This window comes from Oryx dammah, unplaced genomic scaffold, assembly GCF_014754425.2.
Source record: "Oryx dammah isolate SB20612 unplaced genomic scaffold, SCBI_Odam_1.1 HiC_scaffold_18, whole genome shotgun sequence".
In the NCBI taxonomy this organism is placed as follows: domain Eukaryota; kingdom Metazoa; phylum Chordata; class Mammalia; order Artiodactyla; family Bovidae; genus Oryx; species Oryx dammah.
Genome location: NW_024070202.1, coordinates 10,213,116 through 10,237,978, shown reverse-complemented (window position 1 = coordinate 10,237,978; position 24,863 = coordinate 10,213,116). Strand labels below are relative to the sequence as shown.

At 37.2% G+C, this 24,863-nt stretch overlaps 1 protein-coding gene across 2 annotated transcripts in view; it reads right to left on the bottom strand.

The window, feature by feature from the left end:
• Positions 1-3,112: 3,112 nt before the first annotated feature.
• Positions 3,113-24,863, bottom strand: part of ANKIB1 (ankyrin repeat and IBR domain containing 1) — a 158,701-nt gene continuing 136,950 nt past the window's right edge. Inside the window, exons 11-20 of one of the 2 annotated variants that reach the window (XM_040260264.1) lie at positions 23,640-23,770; positions 18,629-18,763; positions 17,564-17,650; positions 17,413-17,479; positions 15,606-15,751; positions 14,473-14,651; positions 13,515-13,566; positions 7,701-7,815; positions 6,636-6,769; positions 3,113-6,281 (exon numbers count right to left, since the gene is read on the bottom strand). In XM_040260264.1, coding sequence (XP_040116198.1) covers positions 5,541-6,281; positions 6,636-6,769; positions 7,701-7,815; positions 13,515-13,566; positions 14,473-14,651; positions 15,606-15,751; positions 17,413-17,479; positions 17,564-17,650; positions 18,629-18,763; positions 23,640-23,770 — 1,787 coding nt within the window. In that variant the 3' untranslated portion in view covers positions 3,113-5,540. The remainder of the gene's footprint in view (positions 6,282-6,635; positions 6,770-7,700; positions 7,816-13,514; positions 13,567-14,472; positions 14,652-15,605; positions 15,752-17,412; positions 17,480-17,563; positions 17,651-18,628; positions 18,764-23,639; positions 23,771-24,863) is intronic. The other variant, XM_040260265.1, reaches the window with a different exon arrangement.

The window sequence follows — 24,863 nt, the reverse complement described above, 5'->3', positions numbered from 1 at the left end:
CCGAGCTGAAGAGTCTAAACTGCGTGAGTCAGGAGCTATAAACAAAAGGTGGCAAATGGATGCCACATCACGTTGTCCCTTAGCTGAGAGGGTAAGGAAGCCAGGGGTGGGGGAGGTAGGCTGCTGCGGGGGAGACTTAATTGTTTTGGTCTCTTCCCCCTACCCCCACCCCCTGCTCCCTGCCAGTGCCTGAAGACCTGCAAAGCTCTCTTTCCTATGGCAGTGGTGATGCCTGCCAGTATCAGAGGAAACTACAGTCCAGGGGCTTCGTTCTTCTTCACACACGCCTTTGTGGTCACCCTGTAGTCCCTGGCACCTTCTGTCCCTCACAGGAACTGCTGGCCCTTTGTCATGAAAACATTCCTTCTTGTCTGCATGCCGGAGTTAGCAACAATCAAGGTATATTCGGACAGCTTGTTTCAACCCTAATTCTACCATTCAGCCTGTAAACATTAACTCTGTTCAGTAAAAGCTAGGCCAGTGGGAACACTTATCCTCCCCCATCTTTAATCTATCTTGAGTGACAGCATTGAATACCAGATTGATTCCAGGGAATCGAATATTCCCAAACCTGGCCCAATGGTTCACCTTCCAGAAAAGCGTCTGTCAGCATTCCAATCCTTGCTGCCAAAACAATCCGAGGTTTGACTTTATCCAATAAGTTAGCCTATCAGTTTTGTGGATGCTGAGAGAAGACACAGGATCCTTGATCAGAGGCAAAGGCCTCTATCACTCAGGGTGTGCAGCATGCAGAGTGAGTGTCTCCATGTTTATGTCAGTCTTCCAGGTCCCCAGTTCCCATAGGTAACACCGCAGGCCTGGATGAATGCCGAACACACAGCGGTCTGTGTCACAGCTGAGGAAGAGAGTACAAGGAATCCAACACTTTTACAGCAAACCTGCTTCTTGCCCCCAAGCTTACTTGCAATATAAATGCTGAAAAGTGGCTCAGGCAAACCCCTCATCAGGCCTTGTAGTCTTGGCACACTCAGCAAGATGTGTAGGCACTTCAGAGGCCCAGAACTGGACTGTCTCATCTCATAACTACCATTTTCTGTATTCTGTTTACTCCTCATGAATCTTTCTCCCAGCTTGTCTGTAAACTGTTGCTAGGCTGGCTAAGAGATGATATCTACATCCTGATCAGGAATATTTTCAAGTTACAGTTTTAAAGACTGAATAAGAGTAATTTCTTCATAAGTTTGGCCACCACTCAGTTGATCGAGAGAAGGAAATGGCAACCCACTCCAGTATTCTTGCCTGGAGAATTCCGTGGACAGAGGAGCCTGGTGGGCTCTGCTGTCCATGGGGTCGCACAGAGTTGGACATGACTGAAGTGACTTAGCATGCATGCATGCATTGGAGAAGGAAATGGCAACCCACTCCAGTATTCTTTTCTGGAGAATCCCAAGGACAGGGGAGCCTGGTGGGCTACTGCCTATGGGGTTGCAGAGTCTGACACGACTGAAGCAACTTAGCAGCAGCAGCAGCAGCAGTTTATCAGTCACTTGTCAGTCCTAAGTGCAACAGAGAGCTAAATTTAGGAAACTCTTCTGGTCTATCTTTCTTTAAGCATGACTAGACCCAGTTTCTAGAAGAATGATCACATAATAATCTAGAAAGAGCTGCTGCTGCTACTGCTAAGTCGTCTCAGTTGTGTCTGACTCTGTGCGACCCCATAGACGGCAGCCCACCAGGCTCCCCCATCCATGGGATTCTCCAGGCAAGAACACTGGAGTGGGTTGCCATTTCCTTCTCCAGTGCATGAAAGTGGAAAGTGAAATGTGAAAGTGAAGTCGTCTCAGTTGTGTCCGACTCTTAGCGACCCCATGGGCTGCAGCCCACCAGGCTCCTCTGTCCATGGGATTTTCCAGGCAAGAGTACTGGAGTGGGGTGCCATTGCCTACTCACATCTTTCCAGAAAGAAATCTACTGGAGAGAAGGAGATAGTGACTGACAAGGCAGTAACATACGGTTGCTAGGTGATGACCTTGTAATTACAACCACAGCCCAGGGCTGAGATACAAGTACTACTCAGCCCCAGAGCCAAGCACATGAACACTCTTCTCCTATGGAGTTTAATTTCAGCCTGAAAAAGGAAAAAACCTAAATTGGTATTATCGTGTAATATTTAGATTCTAAAATTTTATTCTTTAGTGATTTACTAACTGTAACTTTTAAAATTATGACCAAATTTCAGTAAGTCTGAGACTGTAATTTCATAACAGGTAAACCACAGTGCGTGCTATGTCACTTCAGTTGAGTCCAACTCTTTGTGACTCTATGGGTTGATTGTAGCCCACCAGGCTCCTCTGTCCATAACATTCTCCAGGCAAGAATACTGGAGTGGGTTGCCATTTCCTCCTCCAGGGCATGTTCCCAACCCAGGGATCTAATCCGTGTCTCATGCACTGGCATGGGGCTTCTTTACCACTGAGCCACCAGATTTTTATTTCATTAACAGGTAAGCAACATGATCCAAGGACTAAAAAGAGAACAGAAATGAGATCAGTGGCTGTAATAAACAACATTTAAAGAGTAATTCAGCATACGGACACTGGAGCTAAGCTTGGGATCCACAAACTGACAGGCACAAATAAAACGATGACTCTCAGAGGTTATCATGGGCACATCTTGTGATGCATCAGCTGCGGGTCTGGGACTTGTGCCTGAGCACTGAAGAGTTCAGATGCTGGGGGCTGCTGTAATTACTTAGATGGGAAAGAATAATTAAATGATTGAGAAGCAGGCATTTCTATTCATATGGCATAAAATAATTTTCCTATCCTAAGCAATTTCACAAACTATCTTAAAATTCTTTTTCTATGTTTCTATTAGAGACTTCAAGGAAAAACCGTAAGTTTTCTTCTGAAAGTTACAGTGATTAAAAATAATGAGCGCTAAAGTCACAATGTTTTAACACATTATCATGCAAAGTTTTAGGCTTATCTCTGGGGTATAAAATGCTCAGTAAGTGGGCTAGTATAAAAAATATTAGGAATTAATCTATTACATGTAAGAACCAAATTAACCCCATCATATTAGAGGGAATTTAATGTGAAGAAGATTAGCTTCCTGACTTGGTTAAACAAAGTCTATAATGAGACAAAAGTGAAGTAGTTTAAGTAATAAATGTTTAATCAAAGAATTTTACATATTATTAACAGCATTCATTTGGCCAAACATCTACACGTTTGTAGAATCCTATTGTATATAAAGTGGGAATGTATCAAGTATAGACTATGAAAGTGCAAATAACAAGTCAAGGTTAGAGTAATTTTTTCTTACATTATAAAATTAACTTGTTTACAAAATAGGCTTTGCCAAACTTTATTTCTGAATTGTTAAGTCAGTGACTGTGTTTTTAAAATATGTACCAAGGAAATACAAATTGGATCCTGATCGTTTTCATGCTCAGGAGAGACCACAGAAACACAGGGACCTGCACAAGAGTGTGGAGCCAGAAGCCTCGACTACACTGCCAGCACACGGCGCACTTCCTCCCTGCACCGTGGCTCTGCAAGCCGCCTCAGAGGGACCCAGACTCCTTGTATTGAAAAATTACAACTTGATCTAAAAACTGATTGGTGTTGATACTTTCAATCTAAATTAAATTTGTAAAAAAATCCTTTAATGGACTATTTCAGTTTCATATACAGTAATACACTGTAGATAAAGGTAATATTTTCCCCCAACTAATTTTAAGAGGGATTGATATCAGTGTTTCTGAAAGCTGGGGAAATAAAAACCAATGTGGACTTCCGATATCCATGGCACAGGAGCAATTCCCACACAGTTTATCCTAAGGGAACGGGGGAATATTAAATATTCTAATATAATGTCTGAGCCATATGATTCGAAGTACAAGGAAATTTCAAAAGCAGAGTTTGGGAACAAAAAGTAATCAAAAATTGTTAACTACAGCTCATGTGGATATTAATACTAACATAACCTTTCACCCAGCCCAGGACTTGCCTGTACAAACTTGGTACTGGAATTTTGGTATCTGTAGATTTCTGATAAGAATCTGGCAAAACATTAAATAGAGTGTTGCATATCTATTTTGCTTATGTTATGCTAGTTTTCAAATATGTAAGTAAAACAGAGATTCCAACAGTTTATTCTAGTTTTAATTACACACTGTACCATTGTATCTTAATTACAACTAAGACCAGCATTTTCTTCACAGTAAGACACTGATAACTAGGAAGTTGATTTTTTCCAACACTAAACAGTAATCACACAGCAAATGAGTATTGTGCAATAGAACAAACACGTCAGCATTTGCGATTTAGTCAAACAAACCGATTGAACATTTAGTTGTTATATTTACTGTAAAGGCAAGGCCATGGGTGGTTTTATGGAGGTCTTTGCAATTCATACAGCATAGTTACTTCAGAAGAGACATTGAAGTTGGAATTACTTACTTGACTGGCAACTACCCATTGAGGTGAGGCAAAGGCACGGTAACATGTTGCGCAGGATGCTTTACTGAGTTTTTTTTTTTTTTTAATAATTGTGGGATTTACTATAACTCATGAAAACTCCACTTTTTTTTTTCTATTTTATAAAACACTTACCATTAAAAGTAATTGCACCCATTAGTAATTAGAATGCACTGTAAAATTGTGAAAACAAAGAACTATGATTGCACTTCCAATAAAGTGTCTCAAAATACAGCACCGCTGTTGCTAATCAACTGTATTTTAATATTAAAATAAACTGTTTTGAACAGCAGCATTAGATTTAGTTAACTTAAGCTACAGGCTACATTTATTTAAATGCAGTCTCCATGGCAACAAAAGCCCACTAAATTCTGGAACATCACTGCTACCAAGTGGCACCTTTTACTTCCAGGAAGGCTGGGACTGCTTGGAAGCCCTCTGGGACCCCGCACACCTGAACGCCGTGTCAGCGCATGAGTCAGAGTTTGGCACAAGTGGACTGTAAATAGACATGAAGAGATCTCTGATTCATGTGAAGTTAAAATTAACGACACCGTGGTAGATGCAGCGCTAAAGAGAAGCCTCGGCTACCTCAATTCACACCGCTCAGACAAAAAGGAAGAAGGAAAGTTACAGAAGAGCACAGAGAGACGGAGGGATGAAATGTTATTAGATCTGTCCAAAACAACTTCTGGAATGAAGAAAACTTTCAGTTTTTTTTTTTAAAGGAAAAACCACCCAAGGATTACAGAGTAAGCCTTTCATTTAACGTTCAATTTAAGTACTGCTGACCTAAACAGAGGACTGCATTTTCTTTGAATGTGGAATCTAAGCTATTTATTCCGTTTGTGTTGCTCTCTCCTGCTCTTCTGTTTGTCAGCATAAAGGGGAAAAGCGATCCAATTAAATACAGAAGAAATTCCCTGTCAGGTTAAAATCAGAAATGAAGCTATACCATTCAAGGGAACTCCTTCATCTTTAATCCTAATGTCAGTGGTTTATTAGTTGGAATTAAGTGGATCAAGTCTCTGTAAAGCATACTCCACTAGCATACCATCTGTACCTGCAATTCACTAGAGCCCCGAGATGTGCAGTTCATACTAAGTGTACTTGTTCAGGCCAGTCACTTGAGGTCTGAGGTGTCTGACTTGAAACATCAGAACCATCCCCCTTGTTGGCAGCCTCATTACCACTGTCGCCAGCTTGAGATGCTGCTTCCCCAGCCAGAGTATTTCCCTCCAAAGGATTTTCTTCTCCTCTTTGGGTTCCTCTACCTTCACTGATGGCAGCATCTTCAAACACTGAAACTTCTGGAGGCATCAGTTCCACATCCCTCACACCTTCTGACTCGTCTTTGACACAGGGGAGCTGAGAATCTGCACTGATTTCTGTAGCTGCTGGAGGAATCAGAGCAATACTTTGAGGGTTCATGTCATGAAACCAAGCCATGATATTGCCAAGAAGATTGTCATTGATGTTGGCGTCCTGGCTGGCTGAGTCAGGGTCACTGGATGAGGGGAAGATTTCACTTCTCGCCTCACTGGGAGGGTGGGAACTCAGGGTGTCAGTTGAAAATGGGTCTCTTTCTCCTCCTAGTCTCATGAGGCTGTCACCAAGTTCCAATAGCTCAGAGCTGCTCAACGCGGCTCGAGGGCTATCAGTGTTCCTGGGGACGGAGTCCAGTCTGGAAGGTAAAGAGGTGCCTATTGCCCCTAAGGATGCTTCATTACTGAGAAAGTCTGTACTTTCTTCATCGATGGCCAGCCCAGATTCTTGCAGAGATAACTGTATTGCAAGAAGTATATTGGGATCGTCTTCATCCAAGGAACTCAGAGCCTGAGGCAACAGAAATTAAAATTACTTCAAAATTTAAAAGGAAAAATGATTGAACCCAGTGAGGTCTGCACTGTTCTTTTACTAAACAGATAATTAATAGTACCTCTATTTATACAGAAGAACTTTTTGACCTACTACAATCTTATTTTAATTTTCTCCTTGCCCATGCTAAAGGGAAAATAAACTACTTAAGTGTAAATCTGAAATAGAAAAATCTTTCCCTGTAGTACAGCTCTGAAGCAGATTGTGGAAGGGAAGGGAGAAAAAGGAGAGCAACAGAAGTAAAAATAGGAAGCCAGGCTCAAGGAAGAAAGAGCAAAAGGCAGGGGCAACGAGGCTACCCAGAAAGGCTACCTGAAGAGAGTCCTGGTTCTCGGAGCGACTGGCGGGTGTGTAGTCACGCAGGGAAGAGGTGTGCAGCGCACTCATAGAAGCAGAACTTACCACGGAGGCGCCTGGCCTGCGGCCACTGCCACCTTCCGGGAGATCTGTTTCAAAGCAAGCAGTGCCAGAGAGTTTAGTCACATCAGGTCTCATATATCTTTTTAACTAAATCAATGACTTCTCTTTGAGCGCTGGTGAAAACCTGGGGTCACAAGTTCACTTCATCTTTCAGAGATTTTTCATCCATATTGTCTCACCACAAGCAACAACATATATCTAACACAATTATTTCAAATCCATGATCGGTCTTTACAACTTTATTTAGATTGTACATGGTTCTATTCATAAAGGCAAGTGCTACCAAGTGTTCGTTTTTTTCCCCTTAGGCAACAAGAAAGATGTTTTAGTTTTCAGAGTTCTTAAAACTAAAGAATTTGCAAGTTACAACAGCCCCCAAAGCTAATCTTTAGGCCTGTCGATCCTGATTAAAGATGAGCTGCTGACACTGCTGTAGTGTGAAGATTTTCAATTAACAATTTAATATTTAAAGGATGATAATTTATCTTCACTACTAGGAATTTAAAAAATGTTGATAGGAGAACTAAGATTAGGAGAAAAATGTTTCATGAACACACTAAGGGTAACCAAAAGCTACAATCTATCAAGTGCTCGCTAGGCGCTATTCGTATTTAAGGGTTTTACACACACTACCCCATTTAATGCTCACAACAAGCCGACAAAGTAACACTACTGTTCTTGCTCCTTTAGAATGAGGAGACCAAAGCTTGCAGAGGTTGAGGGACTAAAGCTTCACACTGACATGCGGCAGAGCTGGAGTCATGAGCTCAGGTCTGCCTGACTCCCCAGTCCATGTTCTTAATCGCCCTGGTTTTCTGCATCCTGTGACATTAGAAGCACCTGCATGCTGACTGTATACCTAAATTACAAACTCTTTCACAACATTTAGATTAGCCACTTTTACAAACACATGCAAGAGAAATAAGAGATTACAACAAACCGAATTGGAGGACTCACCTAAAGTGCTTTCACTTGGCTCGTCTGGCTCTGGAGGGTTACTCAGCAGACTGTGCACATCTCCTCGTCGGCGCTGTTGTCTGTGCCTCCTCCGATACTGAAATTCAGCATATTCCTGCATAAACCACAGGTTATAAAATACAGGAGAGCATGCACATTTTAAAATGCAAATAAAACCAACCATACACTTTTTTTCCAGGAAAAAAAATGTGTGATTTTATACACATATTATAAAATCACTTGGGTTTAGAAAAAGAAAACTTCAGGTTTTGCCATGCCAAGGAAAACAGAAAAGGTAAAATGGAAAAGAAAAATTTTACAAAGCCATTGTAACTGTCTGAATAAATTGGGAATACTTGCAAGCTCCAATGCTAGATCATAACTGAGCCTCATTTCATATGTCTGGATCTTGTTATCTAAAGTTATAACTAATACCAAAATAATTTTACTCATATGAGTTAGGCCCTCTCTGGAGGTCTGGTTTTTAAAAAAGGACTGTGATATATGCAACAGAAAAAAAAAAAAGGAAAAATAAAAGCACACACAGTTAAGTACTTGTTAGATTGAGGGATCTGGTATTCTTTGGGATGACTATAAACCATATTCACTGCAAAAAAGAATATGCTGCTGCTGCTGCTAAGTTGCTTCAGTCATGTCTGACTCTGTGTGACCCCAGAGACGGCAGCCCACCAGGCTCCCCCGTCCCTGGGATTCTCCAGGCAAGAACACTGGAGTGGGTTGCCATTTCCTTCTCCAATGCATGAAAGTGAAAAGTGAAAGTGAAGTCGCTCAGTCATGTCTGACTCCTAACAACCCCATGGACTGCAGCCCACCAGGCTCCTCCGTCCATGGGATTTTCCAGGCAAGACTACTGGAGTGGGGTGCCATTAAAAAGAATATGAGGTTACCTTTAAAATAAGGTACTACTTGGCTTCCTTCCTGTGTTAGTTCATATGTAAGGTGATCTACAGCCCAGGGCAAGGCAAAGTGTTTTCAGTTTAGCATATGGGAAGACACAGATGTGGGCAAATGTCCCCAAGCCTATTTCACATTTGTGATAACAGTTTTAAGTGGGTTTGCTATCACCGGAGGCAGAACCTGGGGCTATTTGTTATCATGTGGGTACACATGTCCTTTTCCAGATTTTAGTGACAGACAGACCAGTGTACATGATACCAGCATGTGTGTGTTAGTAGCTGAGTCGTGCCTCTGTGTATTCTCATGGACTGCAGTCCACCAGGCTCCTCTATCCATGGGGTTTTCTAGGCAAGGCCATTGGAGTGGTTTGCCATTTTCTTCTCCAGAGGATCTTCCTGACCCAGGGATCGAACCTGGGTCTCCCTCACTGCAGGCAGACTCTTTACCACTGAGCCACCAGAGAAGCCTTGATACCAGCATAAAAAGGCTAATTTTGAGAATCACTGTTTTGAGTGATATACACTAAAATATGATTTGGTTTATGATTCATGATTATCTAGTTACTCTAGAATATTCAATATGATTATATTGTGAAAGTAACAGAAATAAATAAGAGTAAGTTTTATAATCCCAGTAAAACTTTCATATCATATCACTCAGGTCAAATTCTCCTTTATCTATGTAAGTAGCTGGACTCTAATTAAAGAATGGAAGGCATCCTATCAGGTTAGAAATAAATGAACATAAGATACTACAAGTGTCCAGAGAGATTAACCAGGTTCTTTAAAACTTACTGCTGAGCTGAGGCATCATTTCCTCTTTTCCTGGAGGCCAATAATCTAAAACTGGAGGACTGTGTCATCATGGTTCACAGAACCACCAAGTACTACCACATTTCTCAGACAAAGATGGCAACAAAATATTATGCCAGTTTGAGATTTATCTTTGTGATCCACACAGTTAAAGGCTTTGGCATAGTCAATAAAGCAGAAATAGATGTTTTTCTGGAATTCTCTTGCTTTTTCGATGATCCAGTGGATGTTGGCAATTTGATCTCTGGTTCCTCTTCCTTTGACTATGCCAAAGCCTTTGACTGTGTGGATCACAATAAACTGTGGAAAATTCTGAAAGAGATGGGAATACCAGACCACCTGACCTGCCTCCTGAGAAACCTGTATGCAGGTCAGAAAGCAACAGTTAGAACTGGACATGGAACAACAGACTGGTTCCAAATAGGAAAAGGAGTAAGTCAAGGCTGTATATTGTCACCCTGCTTATTTAACTTATATGCAGAGTACATCATGAGAAACGCTGGGCTGGAGGAAGCACAGCTGGAATCAAGATTGCAAGGAGAAATATCAATAACCTCAGATATGCAGATGACATGACCTTTATGGCAGAAAGTGAAGAACTAAAGAACCTCTTGATGAAAGTGAAAGAGGAGAGTGAAAAAGTTGGCTTAAAGCTCAACTTTCAGAAAACGAAGATCATGGCATCCAGTCTCATCACTTCATGGCAAATAGATGTGAAAACAGTGGCTGACTTTATTTTTTTTTGGCTCCAAAATCACTGCAGATGGTGACTGCAGCCATGAAATTAAAAGATACTTACTCTTTGGAAGGAAAGTTATGACCAACCTAGACAGGATATTGAAAAGCAGAGACATTACTTTGCCAACAAAGGTCTGTCTAGTCAAGGCTATGGTTTCTCCAGTGGTCATGTATGGATGTTAGAGTTGGACTAAAAAGAAAGCTGAGAGCAGAAGAATAGATGCTTTTGAACTGTGGTGTTGGAGAAGACTCTTGAGAGTCCCTTGGACTGCAAGGAGATTCACCCAGTCCATCCTAAAGGAGATCAGTCCTGGGTGTTCATTGGAAGGACTGATGTTGAAGCTGAAACTCCAGTACTTTGGTCACCTGATGCGAAGAGCTGATTCATTTGAAAAGACCCTGATTCATTTGAAAAGACCCTGATTGAGGGCAGGAGGAGAAGGGGATGACAGAGGATGAGATGGCTGGATGGCATCACCAACTCAATGGACATGAATTTGGGTAAACTCCAGGAGTTGGTGATGGACCGGGAGGCCTGGTGTGCTGTGGTTCATGGGGTCGCAAAGAGTCGGACACAACTGAGTGACTAAACGGAACTTATCTTTAGGAAGAATTTGTTTACTTTGTACAGTTGGTGATGGTACAAAGTTACTCAGAATTAAATAAACTATTTCATAGAATATACATATTTCCATTGAAGAAAACTAAATAGTTGAAAAACAACTGTAAAAGAAACGTTATAATTATTCTGATAAAAAAATCAAATGGCATTCTCTCACCATGCAATAGACTTTTAAAAAATTGTTTTCATAAAAGTAAACTTATCTGAAAACTTCCATGGATTCCTAAGATCTCCAAGTAAGCATATGAAAGGCTTTAGTCAGAATACTCCAAATGATTTGAGAGTGTTATGGCTACAGAGAAGATTTAGAAGTTCTAGGATTTATAGGGGGAAATGGTGCCAGGAGTTTTTTATTATTGTAAATAATAACAGCCACCATTTATTGAACACCAGCTCTGTCAGTGACATAAACAGATGTTTTAATCCTTTCAGAACTTCCATGGGGTTATCAGGATCCACATTTGAAAGATGAGAAATGAAGGAAGGTACAGCCTAAGTTGACCTTAAACTATAGGGTTAGACCTTGAGTTCTGGTGTCCCTGAGACATCTCTATCACACTCTCTCCTCTGGGCTCCACTGCCTTTGTTGTTGTTGTTTTAGTTGCTCATTTGTGTCCGACTCTGTGCGATCCTATGGACTATTGCCCTCCAGGCTCCTCTGTCCATGGAATTATCCAAGCCAGAATACTGGAGTGAGTTGCCATTTCCTTTTCCAGGGAATCTTCCCAACCCAGGGATCGAACCCATGTCTCATGGAGCACTTGCGCTGGCAGGCAGATTCTTTAAAACTGAGCCACCAGGGAAGTCCCACAGCCCTTAAAGTGGCACAAAATAATATTGATGCTTGTCAATGACTCATTCAATTTAGCTTAAAAAGAATAAGATGTAATTAACCTTAACAAAAAATATAAATTCAACCTAAAAGTCTATTGAAGTTTGGCAACATTATTTTTTCATAATCTATATAAAGGCAAAGAGCTAGTTTTCAAAGATATAATTTTGGTAGATACTTGATAATCACACACATGAAGAATTTTAAAATTTCATACTACATGGTAATTCTTTAGATTTGCAATGTTTACATAAAACCTTGGTGCTCAATGTGCCAAATACCTTAAAGAATAAAAAAGTTAATCTTAAGAATAAAATACTATTTATAATTTCACATTTTTTCAATCCCTGGAGAACAAGAGCTCAATATTTTTATTTAGAAATGTTCACAAGTGAGATAAAAAGCTTCTCTATGTTTACTACAATGAAATCGTGTCAATCATATTAGCAGGCTCTCAATATTCAAGGACAAATATTTTGAAATTCTTTAAGTTACTGCCACAGTCAGAAGTCTCAAGATGATGCATACCTGATTGTGAATATATTTTTGCTCTATTGTGTTTCTACCTTGATACTGAAATCTTTGTACTCTGTTTTTGATAACTGAAGCTTATTTATTCCTCCTTTTAGGTAGAAATTTTCCAAACTATCCCCAAAGCTGAAATTATAACACAGAAATATTAAATATAGGTTTAAGTAAAGAAAAAGTTCATAATTTGTTCTACAATAGAAAATTCATTAATATATCAAAAAAATTTTTTAATTTAAATGAATTTAAAATTTTCATATCAGAGCTCTAAGCACAAATTTTTCCTCAAGTCAATGCTGTTTTGGATATATCTACCAATTATCAAAAGGCCACAAGGTGATTGCAAGTATTCTCAGCAGCTGAAAGGAGAAAGTATCTGATTTAAATAAACCACAGTCATTTACAAATAATAATAAATTCCATTGTCTTTCAGTTGCAGATATTATATGGGTTATAAATGATAAAGGTTTCATAGTTAACAAGAATTAAGTTAAAAGGTTATATCAAAGCGTCGAATGGTATACTGTTGTATGAAGTACAAAGTAGAGAGAACTGCTAAAACCATTTAAAATCAGACTCAACAGTGACAGTGGCAATTTAAATCTCAGAAAATAGAAATGTGTTTAAGATTTTCACTTTATCTTGTTTTTATTGCTATTTGTAGTATTATGGACCCTCTTATTTTAAAATGGGATATAAAGAACAACAATGAAAACGAAAAGATTGTGAAAATCTTAAAGAGAAGCAAAGAGGAAATGATCAAAGCACTCTTTCTGCATAAAACATTAATGTTAAGCTTTCACCTGACTATAAATCAATTATAACTGTTGTTTCAATAACTTAAAAAAATAGATTTTGTATTTATGTTTTTTATAAATTCAGACTGAAACAAGTAATATTATAATTAGAAATGCATTTCTAATAAATAAAATTCCTATTTCTGTTAAAGATATTTTCCAAAAATGTACCCTGAAAGCTGGCCTTCCATAATTAAAATTCAGTAATTAAAAATTATAAGAGGGGGTATGCATTTAATAATGTGATGATAATTCAATACCATAAGAAGGTAAATGTAGGCTCTGCTGAGGCACTGTTATAATAAAGGAAAGAAAAAACATTGTTTACAGCCTCAAAGGGATATTTAGAGAATAGAAAAAGTGAAAGGGAAAGTGAAGTTGCTCAGTTGTGTCTGACTCTTTGCAACCCCCATGGACTTTAGCCTACCAGGTTCCTCCATCCATGGGATTTTCCAGGCAAGAATAAACAAATGAGGGTGTAAATATAAGCAGGACTGCACTAAGGAAAATTATAACTAACCCAACCCAACCCAACCCAACCCAACCCAACCCCCACAAAACAATTACCTCAGGTGATGCAAATCCTAAATATTCCCAATCCCACGTTCCACCAGCAAAGCTACAAAGAAATTAGACACACCATTTGATTTATTATCAGTACAACAAAGTACAAATAATCAGACCCTTGTCCTTTGAACATTACTTCTAACTCCTTTGCTTGGAACTTGCTTAACCAAAGACCAACTACTGAATATAATTAAAATAATTATTTCATTATTTCTTTCAAATTCTATGTTGTTTTATGTTTATGTAAAATGGTGGAAAATTAAAAATCACCATGCTATACCAGAGTATTTTTTATGATTGCTTCTATTTTTAAGTGTTTATATAAAAATAAGGGTCCAAGGAATTTCTAATCCTTATAATTAGTACAAACAAGAAAATATGCTTCAATTTATAATGCCAGTATAAGTATCTGAAATAAAACAACCAAACTCAACTGTTCTTTAATGGATGAGTATGTGGCTCACTTACAAAACTTTACTAACATCAGATTTCTAATTTCCTCACAACTTTTTACCAGAAAATACAAGTATGATGATAACAAGTTGGCAAGGCTTCCAAATTCTACATCATAAGATGTCTATGACTATCAAAATGACACATTAGAATACTTGTTGAATTATGAGTTCACTGAAGTGTGAAATTTACCTACCTTAATTTAGTCTGAGAAACTACACAATGACCAACAAAAAATAACAAGAAAAACAGAAATAGTACTGGAGAAAAAAAAAAATCACCAAAAAGAAGTTAACATACTTTTATAAGCTATCCATATTTCAGGTATAAGTAACTTTCAGGAATATGAATCCTAGTTGGACAAAAAATACACTTGCTTTTATAAGCTATCCATATTTCAGGTATAAGTAACTTTCAGGAATATGAATCCCAGTTGGACAAAAAATACACTTGCTGCCTCTGTGGCTGGTGCTAGGGTGAGGTTCACAGTGTGTATCCTTTTTACCTGCGTCGTGGAGCTTCCGGCGAGTCTGCAGGAGCAACTCCCCGAGCCACAGACGCCAGGAACTCTTGCCTTTTCTGCTGTACAAGGCATGCCGCCTTGATGATCTTGTGGCGGGGTGTGCGAAGGTAAGGCCTATTGACTTTTTGGGCAAGGTCTTCAGTGACCATTTCTAGGTCTGTCTATGTTAAGAAAAAACAAACAAAAAGATTATAGGATAAATGGGTAAGTCAATAGTAAATTCAGTGTCTATCTGGTTAAATCTAACTCTCTTTTGAAATCAGAAAGTAATCCAACTATCATAACAACTTTCAATTTAATAAGTTTCTACTTTGCAAATTTTAGGAAAACACCATTCATTCAACAGGCATTTATAGCAATGTAGTTGGTATGGATTACAAAGTAGTAGTGAGTACAGCAGCTGTATAAAAAAAATTTATAAACTTGCCTGTGTGAAAAAGAACTAGTAAAATTCAAAGCACTGTACATGCAGATCCAAGGCCACATGGCATAGACTTTATGTAAATGCTGAAGGAAGGTGAGGCAAGGCAAAACCTTTGGGATCCGGGGTTAAGTCTAGAAGACTTCATGGAGAATACGAATATCAAGTATTGAAAGAAATATAAAACATTAATTAGTAGAGGGGAGTTTAAACGGATGATAAAAACATCCGTAGCAAGAGGAGAAAGTTTGGTTACTTCAAAAAAAGAGGAATGTATAATATACTTGGTTGGCTACACTCATGTCAGTTGGCTTAAATGTTTTACTTATTTTTAAAAGTACTCTAAGTTTTTCTTTCAGTTGCACTGTTAAAATGAACTGGCAAATACCAATTTTCTCATCTAGTAAGTGATGCTGTTAGTTTCATTTTTGAAGACAAAATTCTATCAGGCCAGATTTCAACCTCAACCAGTTTAAAATAAATAAGTGTAGTAGGAAATGCTTGCCTAGCTCAGAGCTCACTCGAATCTGCATAGTGACAAATTCAAACATAAAGAAAATTTCAGTTTATTACTGTAACTTTTGTTTTATTTAAAAACCATTCTAAAAATGGAAACAAAATTGTTAATTACACTCTAGTAAGATAAAACTTAGTTGTAAAGCGGTTGCGAAAGGAGAAAACTTGTTTTTCTTACTTGCATGAGTTCAAAAATTTCTTTCTTTGTGCTTTTAAGTTCTAAGAAAAATCCATATGGATAAGAACACTTAAGAATGCGTCGAGTTTTTAAGAGCACATGAACTGCATCTTCAATGAAAGTGGTATCTGGACAGGCTCCTTCAGCTATAAAGTAAACCAGGCACAGTAAAAAAATTTCTTTGCAAATACGCTGTTATAAAATTAATTAAACAACTAAGTTTTCTCAAAAGAAAAAAAAGACAAATCTCCAAGAAGAAAACTGAAGAAGCTATATCTATATCATAATATTTACTTGAATCAGACTAAAAGCCTATGTAAAACTCATACATTTTGCATTTATGTGACCTGCGTTCATTTATAAATGGAACACACCCCTGCAGTAGCCCAGGAATGCATCCTAAAGGAATGCATACAATGATCCTGGATTCTGTTCTCACTCTGTTTGTAAACAAATCTAGCTTTAAGTTCTAGGCTTTACTAAGTTTCTCAGGTTGTCCCCAGCAGAATTTAGAATAAATGCCTTGCTAAATTCTTAAAAAAAAAAAAAAGAGTTTAATTATAAATTATGCTTCTGCAAAAATGATATTGTAAGGTAAAAGATATAGCATTGTGGGGAACAACTGGGTAGTGAATGCATTAGCAGGAAAGGAACACTTCAGGGAGAGAAAGAGTGGAAGAGGGGAAGAGTAGCTTTATTTCTTCCTTTCTTAGTCTTCTTCTGATTCTTTCTTATATCTTACTATGCTGCCTAGAACCTCCAAAAGGTTGAACAGAAGCAGCAATTCAAATCTACAAGTATTTACTTTATATTTACATGTTTGGGGCACTGTTCTAAGCATCAGGGACACATCGGTGAGTGACAACATACTGTAGAATCTGTGAGGATTTTTTCTTTCCATTTTTACTGTGGACAATTAACACTTCAAGAGTTTACTATTGACTTGATATAGTTATGTCATTACTATGGTCTAAGAACTAGTAATTAACAAGGAGATTAAGCTGCTATTGATGCTTTTTGTCCCATTCTAAGCTATTTAGCTTATGGTTATTGTTTTAGTAAGGAAGTTATTCTCATGAAAAGGCTGTTAGTACTCACTACTTTTATAAAATGGACCAAAAAAACATAAAGATGATCGATTGCATTTTAGGCTTAAAACCTTTTATATTTACGCTATGATAATTTAAAAAATATGACTTTTTACAACAAACATGCCAGAACCTGTATGCTGTATAGTCACTGTGAGGTATTTATTATATTCAAATTATGTAACTAGTATTCAATCCATTTTTAGGAATGTTCTTTTTGAACTTCCATTTTCGGAACCATAAGTAAGTGCTATCTCATGACTTTGCTTTTTGACTCCAATGTCCATTATTTACCAATGAGATGATTTTCTCCCAAACCTGTACTTGACTTCCATTCCATAAGGCATTCTGCTAAATTTCTCAAGAATCTTTGGGAGTTAGTCATACAACTGGACAGCTCGTGAACCCTGGTCTGTTGAGTAGGTCAGGGATGCCTTTTCGGTCCATATACTTTTGCTCACATTGTAGAGCATCAGCAATGGTGCAGAGTAAGCAAAACCATGATGTGTGCTGAGGAGAAGATGAGGTAAGCCAGATGGAAAACCTAATCAGAGGCCTCAAATGCTAAAGTGCACTCTGGACTTCAAAGAACTCCAAACTACCAAATGAGCTAATGGAGATAATATATTCCTTTAAGGGTCTTAATCTCCTACCAAAGAAGTGACTTAAGCATGACAGATATTTTATATTAACTATCATATATATCACTTATAACTTACTTTCTTTGAGAGCTCTGCTCAATTGCTCCATCTTTTCTTTGGCTGTTTTAAGAAGGCGTTGTTCTAACTAAAGGAATAGAAATAAACATATCATTTTCTTTCTTACTCACAACAGTATTATACAGTACATCTGAAATGATACAGGACATACCTGATAGCTATGTTCATGATTTTTAAATCTTGTATAATAGTGCATGAATCTGTCAAGTTCCTGAAATCGTTTGTGTTTTTTTTCAGCCTAAGAAACAGAAGTCCAAATGACTTTTATAATATAAACAAAAGTATTAGCTATTAAAACTAGGCTTTTTTGGACCACACAAAAAATTACTAGTAAAAGATAGTAATGCATACAAATTTGTTGCTTGCTTTGTTGAGAAAATAATAACCAATACATTTTAAATGCTTTCCCGAATAAAGTCTTGCATTGGTATTTTCTGTGACAAACCACTGAATCCACTATTCCCAGAGTGTGAAGTAAATATGTCTCTCAAGCCCTATGGTCATCAAATCTTCAATGTTTTATTATATTGCTTATTGCTATGGACTAAAATGTGTCTCCCATCAAATCCTATGTTGAATTTCTAACTCCCAACGTGACTATATTTGGAAACAGTCCCTGTGATATCACCCTGTGAGGCGATAAAGGTGGAACAAGGTCATGAGGGTGGAGAGCTAATCCAACGGAGCTAGTGCTCTTGCAAGCAGAGGAAGGGACACTAGAGCTTGCTCTCCCTCTTCCCTGTGAGGACACAGTAAGCAGACAGCTACCCGTAAGCCAGGGGGAGTCAGCACCAGAAGCCAACCCGGCACAGGCCTTGGCCCTGGACTCTGTAGTCTCAAGAACTGTGAAAAACGCATTTTGTCATTTGAGCCACTTGGTCTATGGTATTTTGTTATGGCAGCCAAGCAGACTAAGATACCTATTGTATGAAATAACATATCATATTGTTGATATAATGTTAAAATTATTTTTAAGTCATTTTAGAGTTATGCTGGGATATATGTGTTTTCTGATATTACCCATATAAACAAGAAAAAAATTAAAAAAAAAAAAGCTCAGGCTTATAGAGCCATTTTGTTTAAATTAAAGGCTACTTAAAAGTGTACTGAATTTGATGCCTCATTACAATAAAGGTAGGAAAACAAGAAATGCAAAATACTTCCACTGGTATTAAGTGGCTTAGCCAGAGGTCTCGGCTTAAACAGTTTTCTCTACCTCCACAGTCATTTCCTTGGATTGCTCCTCCACATGCTGAATGACTTCATAGCGAGTACATCTGTAATATCCTCCAGTCGAAGAACTATGTTTTTTCCATTCTTCCAGACAAATCCAGCAAAAGTCATACTTGCACTGCAAAAGAAAACATATGTGCAAACATCTCCCCATGTTGGTATGCAAACTACTTTTCAATTCCTAGTTAATCAATTAGTTAAGAGATTAAACAATCCTGCCTGTGTGACCAGGGACACAAACCTTCTCAAAGACAAGCCCTCTGTTTCAGGTCTTCTCTGAAGGCTTTATCTGCACTATGGAAAGATGTGGGGGTAGTTTAGAATTATTGTTTATAAGGATAAATTAAAATATAAATAATATTATTAAGTAATCTCAAGAAATCTTTAAAAATATCAATATGATACTCTTTCCAAATAACAAAAACAGATACTGACTAATGTTTCATTTTTCACGTGCATAGTCATCTTACTTTGGTCTCTAAAGCTCTACCAGGGTATTTTAAAACTTCTGTTGACTTTGACAAACTGGTTTTGAAACTGGGAATAAGTTTAAAAGGTCTTTAATCAGAACATCTAACAAAAAACCTATTTCGCATTAAAAAAATTCTTTAATTACTGTAATTGCAAACAATGCCAAAAATATGAGCATTCCAGTATGAAAATATATCTTTTTTTTCTCTTAAATGCTTATGGATTTTGAGTCAGAAAGGTCTTCCTAATTGAAATTGATGTTTTCTCGCAGTACGTTTACAGCTTATTTTTAAAAAATATTTACATCTTTGATCTGTTCAGAATTTATCTGGGTATTCACTATGAATTAAACTTTCTTCCACGCAGCTGTCCACTTGTCTCAATACCATTTATTACACAGCCCACATTTCTCTACTGGTTGGTGATGCTTCCTTTACCAACACTAAATCCCCATGTATGTATCTATTTCCCTGGGCTTTGTTTCGTTGATCTGTAGACTCATGTACCAGAGCTATGCTGTTTTAATTACTGAGCCTTTATAGTGTGGCCTACTATTTGGACATGGCAACCCACTCAGTACTCTTGCTTGGCAAATCCCATGGGTGGAGGAGCCTGGTAGCTCCATGGGGTCGCTAGGAGTTGGACATGACTGAGAGACTTCACTTTCACTTTTCACTTTCATACACTGGAGAAGGAAATGGCAACCCACTCCAGTGTTCTTGCCTGGAGAATCGCAGGGACGGGGGAGCCTGGTGGGCTGAAGTCTCTGGGGTCGCACAGAGTCGGACATGACTGAAGCGACTTAGCAGCAGCAGCAGCAGTTCCTCCTCACCGCTCTTTTTCAAAGTTTTTTGGCTCTTATTTCGTTTCTCCATATGAATTTTTTAATTAACTTGTCTAGATGAAGAAATAAAACCTGCTGGTATTTTTGTTGCAATCTAAGAACTTTGTTAGCTTTCCATTTGTTTGTCCACTTCTAAAGACCTAAAGATAGGGGTCTTAACATTTTCTTCAGGTACTCTTACACATTTCTTAAGCTTCTTTCTAGATAAAGGAAGTCTTTTCTTTCAGCATATACTCTATCTGGATGTTGCTGAAACACGTGAAGGCTACTACTCTCTGCATATTATTTTTGTATTCAGCTAGTTAATTAAATTTTTATTGTTTGCAGTAGTTTTTCAGTTGATTCTTGTGGGTTTTCTAGGTATACAATTATGCTGTCTGTAAAAAAAAAAGAGACAATTTTACTACCTCGTTTCTAATCTTTACATCTTCAATTTCTTTTCATTGTTGAATTATGTTGACTGGTATCCTTGGTCCAATGTTAATATTTGTGATGAGAGCATTTTTATGTTGTTCTCAATTTTAGGAGAGTACCACTAGTTTCCCCACTAAATACCATGCTAATATTTGGACTAAAGTAAATTTATTTTTATCATACTTAAAAGGAAAATTTTGTGTATTCCTATTTCTTTGTGTGTCTTATAAAGAATGGTTGCTGAGTTTTTGTTAAATCCTTTTTTAGCATCTACAAACAATTTACATAGTTTTTCATCTTGTATCTACTAACATGAGGTACAGTAATAGCTTTTTAAATATCAAACCATTCTTATATTCCTGAAATAAACCCCATGTGATTAATTACCTTCTTAAAGAATTAAAAACATGTTTTTTCATTTAGATATAACCAATGGTCAACTACTCTCCTAATGTACTCTGCTGGATTATATTCGCTAATATCTGTATTTTCTCCTCCAATATCTTATTTAGGACTCGTGCATTGTTATTCATAAATAAGACTGATCTATACTTTCAATGGGGTTTCCAGGTGGTGTTAGTGGTAACAACCTGCCTGCCAATGCAGGAGACTCGAGAGAGGTGCGTTCGATCCCCGGGTTGGGAAGATCTCCTGGAGAAGGAAATGGCAACCCGCTCCAGTATTCTTGCCAGGGAAATCCCATGGTCAGAGGAGTCTGGCAGGCTACAGTCCTTGGGATTGCAAAGAGTTGGACATGACTCAGTGTGCACGCACACGCACACACACACACATTCAATACTTATCAAGCACTCATATCAAGGCTCTACTCATTTTATAATAATAATCTGAAAGTTTCCAGGTTTTTCCTTTTTCCTTTTTGTCCCAGAAACAGTTCAAATCATATTGAAATTACTTATTCCTTAAGTTTTGATAAAATTTTATTGTGAAACTGTTAGGGGCTATTGCTTTTAAAGAAAACATTGTTGAAAAAAACTCGTCTGGGGAGTGAGTTTGTTCGGATATTTCTTCTAGGGTTAGTTTAATAAATTTTCTTAGAAAATCAATCCATTTCAAATCCAAGTTCAAATTTATCTGAAAGAGTTGAGTGAAATTATCTATTATTATTTTACATTCTATGATAAGAAATTTTACATTCTATGATAAGAAAAAGAAAATAGAATTTTGATAATTTTTAATTTTTTAGTTGCAGCACAGAGCCAGATCAAATTTCAAGTGATTTAAAATGTGTAAGAATATAAAATTTAAATAGTTTCCTAAAAATCATCTAAAGGGAAATGAATTGAGTTTTTTTAAAAAAATGAACCTATTTTTATATTGCCAAATCTGTCATTCTTTTAAAATGTCTGACAATTTGATTCCAAATAGTAAAACTATCTATTGAGTAATAATAAACACTGAAGAATTAATAAAGGCATATTATCATTTAGTCATTGTGTTATAATATGGATTCAATTACATATGACTCCTTGTTCTACCTTAAAAGTTTAAAAAAAAAAAACACCTCTAAAAGCATAAAAACTTTCACTTTCTAGATGTCTCCTTTATGTCATAAGAATGAAAGAATTACTCATCAGTTTCCTCTGTTGAATGCAAATACTAAAACAACAAAATTCTGTAAAGCAATTATCCTTCAGTTAAAAAAAAATTATCGGAATGAGATAGGACAGGGCCTGAGTTTGCTGGAAATAAATTTTGTTTGATGACGTACAGAAACTGACCATAAGAAATAGGCATGCATTTACATACGTATAATTTTAAATCAACTATTAAAAAATGTTGAGCAACAACAACAAAAATAAGGCTATTCTTACAGAATATAAGTGCTCCTTTTAATATATAACAGAAGCCTGATTAATTAGTTCATGAAAATATTTATTTACTTGATATGTATTCATCAACTACTTACTGTTGGTGAGAGCTATGACTGAAATAGTAAGTGCTATGACTGAAATAAAGGTAACGGTGGATTTGGTCTTTTTATTAGTACCCCATCTGTTGATTTTTTTATGGTCAACCTTTTGTTGTATAAAAAATTTTCTTTTACACATCTATGTAGTCTGTATCAGACTGTCCAAGAAAAAAACAATATGAAAGTTGGAAATACAACTGCATATAAATGAAAGGATTTTGGCCTGATCAGCTGAACTAACAAGCACTCCTGAGCATTCAGAACACTGTAGAAAGTTTTTCTTCTGAGGAAATCACTGCTGTCTCACTAAGACAATTCACTCATGTTAATTTATTATAATATAAAATCATCTGGCAACTATCACGATTTTTGAAGTCATAGTAATAATGATTATTAGCTTCAAGGTAAAAAATCAATAAGTACCTAGAGAAGATATTGATGTATTTTATCGAAATCTTAACTGTATGGGTTTCTTTCACATCCTAAGTCAGAATAATTATATTGTTCTTCTCTCAATAATTTCAAATAAATATTTTTATATACATGGCATTTCCAAGGAAAAGGAAATAAATTGAGACAGTACAATTAAACAAAAACAGTCATGAAAGTAGGCATGGATTAATAAAATATTCTTAACTTCTAGAATATTTGTTTTAAATATAGTAGTGGGGTGGGAGGTGGGTTCAGGATTGGGAACTCATGTACACCTGTGGCGGATTCATGTCAATGTATGGTAAAACTAAAATTTAAAAATAACTAAATAAATATAGTAGTTTCTTTCTGTGCAACTAGGTCAGGAGGGTAGCCTTTTAAAAGTAATTACTAATTTTTAGCCAAGTGATATTTTCACTTTTAATATAGTAATGAGTTACTTATTTAATTGATTGTATTAGCAAACCTAAAGTCTGCACACTGCTTTGGGCACTTTTCTTATATAGGATTTAAATTTGGGCTTAAAGGGTTCACTTGGGGCGTGATTTGAACCTTGAGACTAAGCAGTATGCTCCAAAATAGGCTTTGTAACATCTCTATGTAAGGTAGCACTTGATCATTTACACATTTACATATACACAGAACTCTCTCAGGATCATGGACTCCAGCATCTCTGATCTGGACAAGGACCACTGAACCCTTACCTTTGTTTTTAACATTCACTGTAATTGTAAAATTTAGTAATATAAATCAATATTTACGTTAATTAACAAAGAATGTAGAATACAATCTCCTAGAATCACTCTGAAAGACAAGGTTTTTATGCTTACAGTATTTGTCCTTTGGATTCACAATCAAATTAAGGTTCTAACCGCAAAGCAAGTACAATCCTCTTTAACTTACCTTAGCACACTGCATGTGATTGCATCCCTCGTTCTTCTGTATTGGAGACTTACAATTCGCACAAGGCTTGGAGTTAGTTAACAACCAGAGACAATTGGCAGCATCCTCATAAGCTTCGCTGACTCCCACAACTTTGGGGTATTAAGCACAAATACAAAAATAAACAATTTAGTGTACAACTTCAGATGGAAAAACACTCAAAGTTTTCTTTGCAGGTTGCCTCTCTATTTTAAATATATATACTTATTTTCCTACCAGAGTCTATGGCAAAGTTTTAACCTATGATTATTTAAAATAAACTAAAAATGAATCCAACATGTCTAGAACTAAATTCATTATTTCCCCCAAATCCCCTCTATCTCCTTCCTGGTAAATGACTGATTATCTACCCAGAATCAGTATAGGAAGAACAGGATCCTCGGACATCTTCCTTTTTGCCTCATCTCCTGTATCCCACGGGTTCTCTCTCTTACTTTTTCATGTCCATCTCCTCTCCATTTCCAGCTAGGATCCTCCAAACCTTTTGCCTAGACAATTAAAACACAGAAACCAGCTTATCTCCCCAGATCCTTCTCCCTTGTCCCCCAAACCCACACTAAATTGCCTCTGTAAAGTGATCTTTTAAAAATACAAATCTTTAAATCTTTCAGTTGTTCCTCACTAACCACAAGATTAATCAAATTTCTTTAGCAAAGAACACAACGGCCTTCATGACTCGGCCTCTGACTGACTACCTGGCAAGGTCCTCCTACCTGCTATCCCCACACCAACCTTATACTCTTCACCATCTTATAAACTATTTATTCTACTTTAATATGAGACCTGCACTCTTAAAGAATGCCAGGGTTTTTAAAGACTCTAAATTTTACATTTTATATTCTATAAATCCCCACCACCACCTACGGAGAGATTTAGGGGCTGGAGAGAGTGGAAGATGGGTAATTTAAAATTTATTTTTTCCTGCAAGATTGTCAGTACTCAAGTTTGCTTCCTAACTTCAAGTACAGAGGAAAGTTCTACCTTTTCTTCACTGAAAGAGATTCTGAAAATCTCTGTGAAATTCTTGAGAGTGGTCCATTCTATTAAGGCCCTTATTATATGCAGATTGTCTAGAAAGGGTGGGGTAAGAGGTTAGCCCTCCTGAAAGCAGGAGAAAAATCAACTCTAAGTTTTGAGGTCTAGAAGAAAAAGAAAGTCACTCAACTCCCAGATTCAAATCCCTGG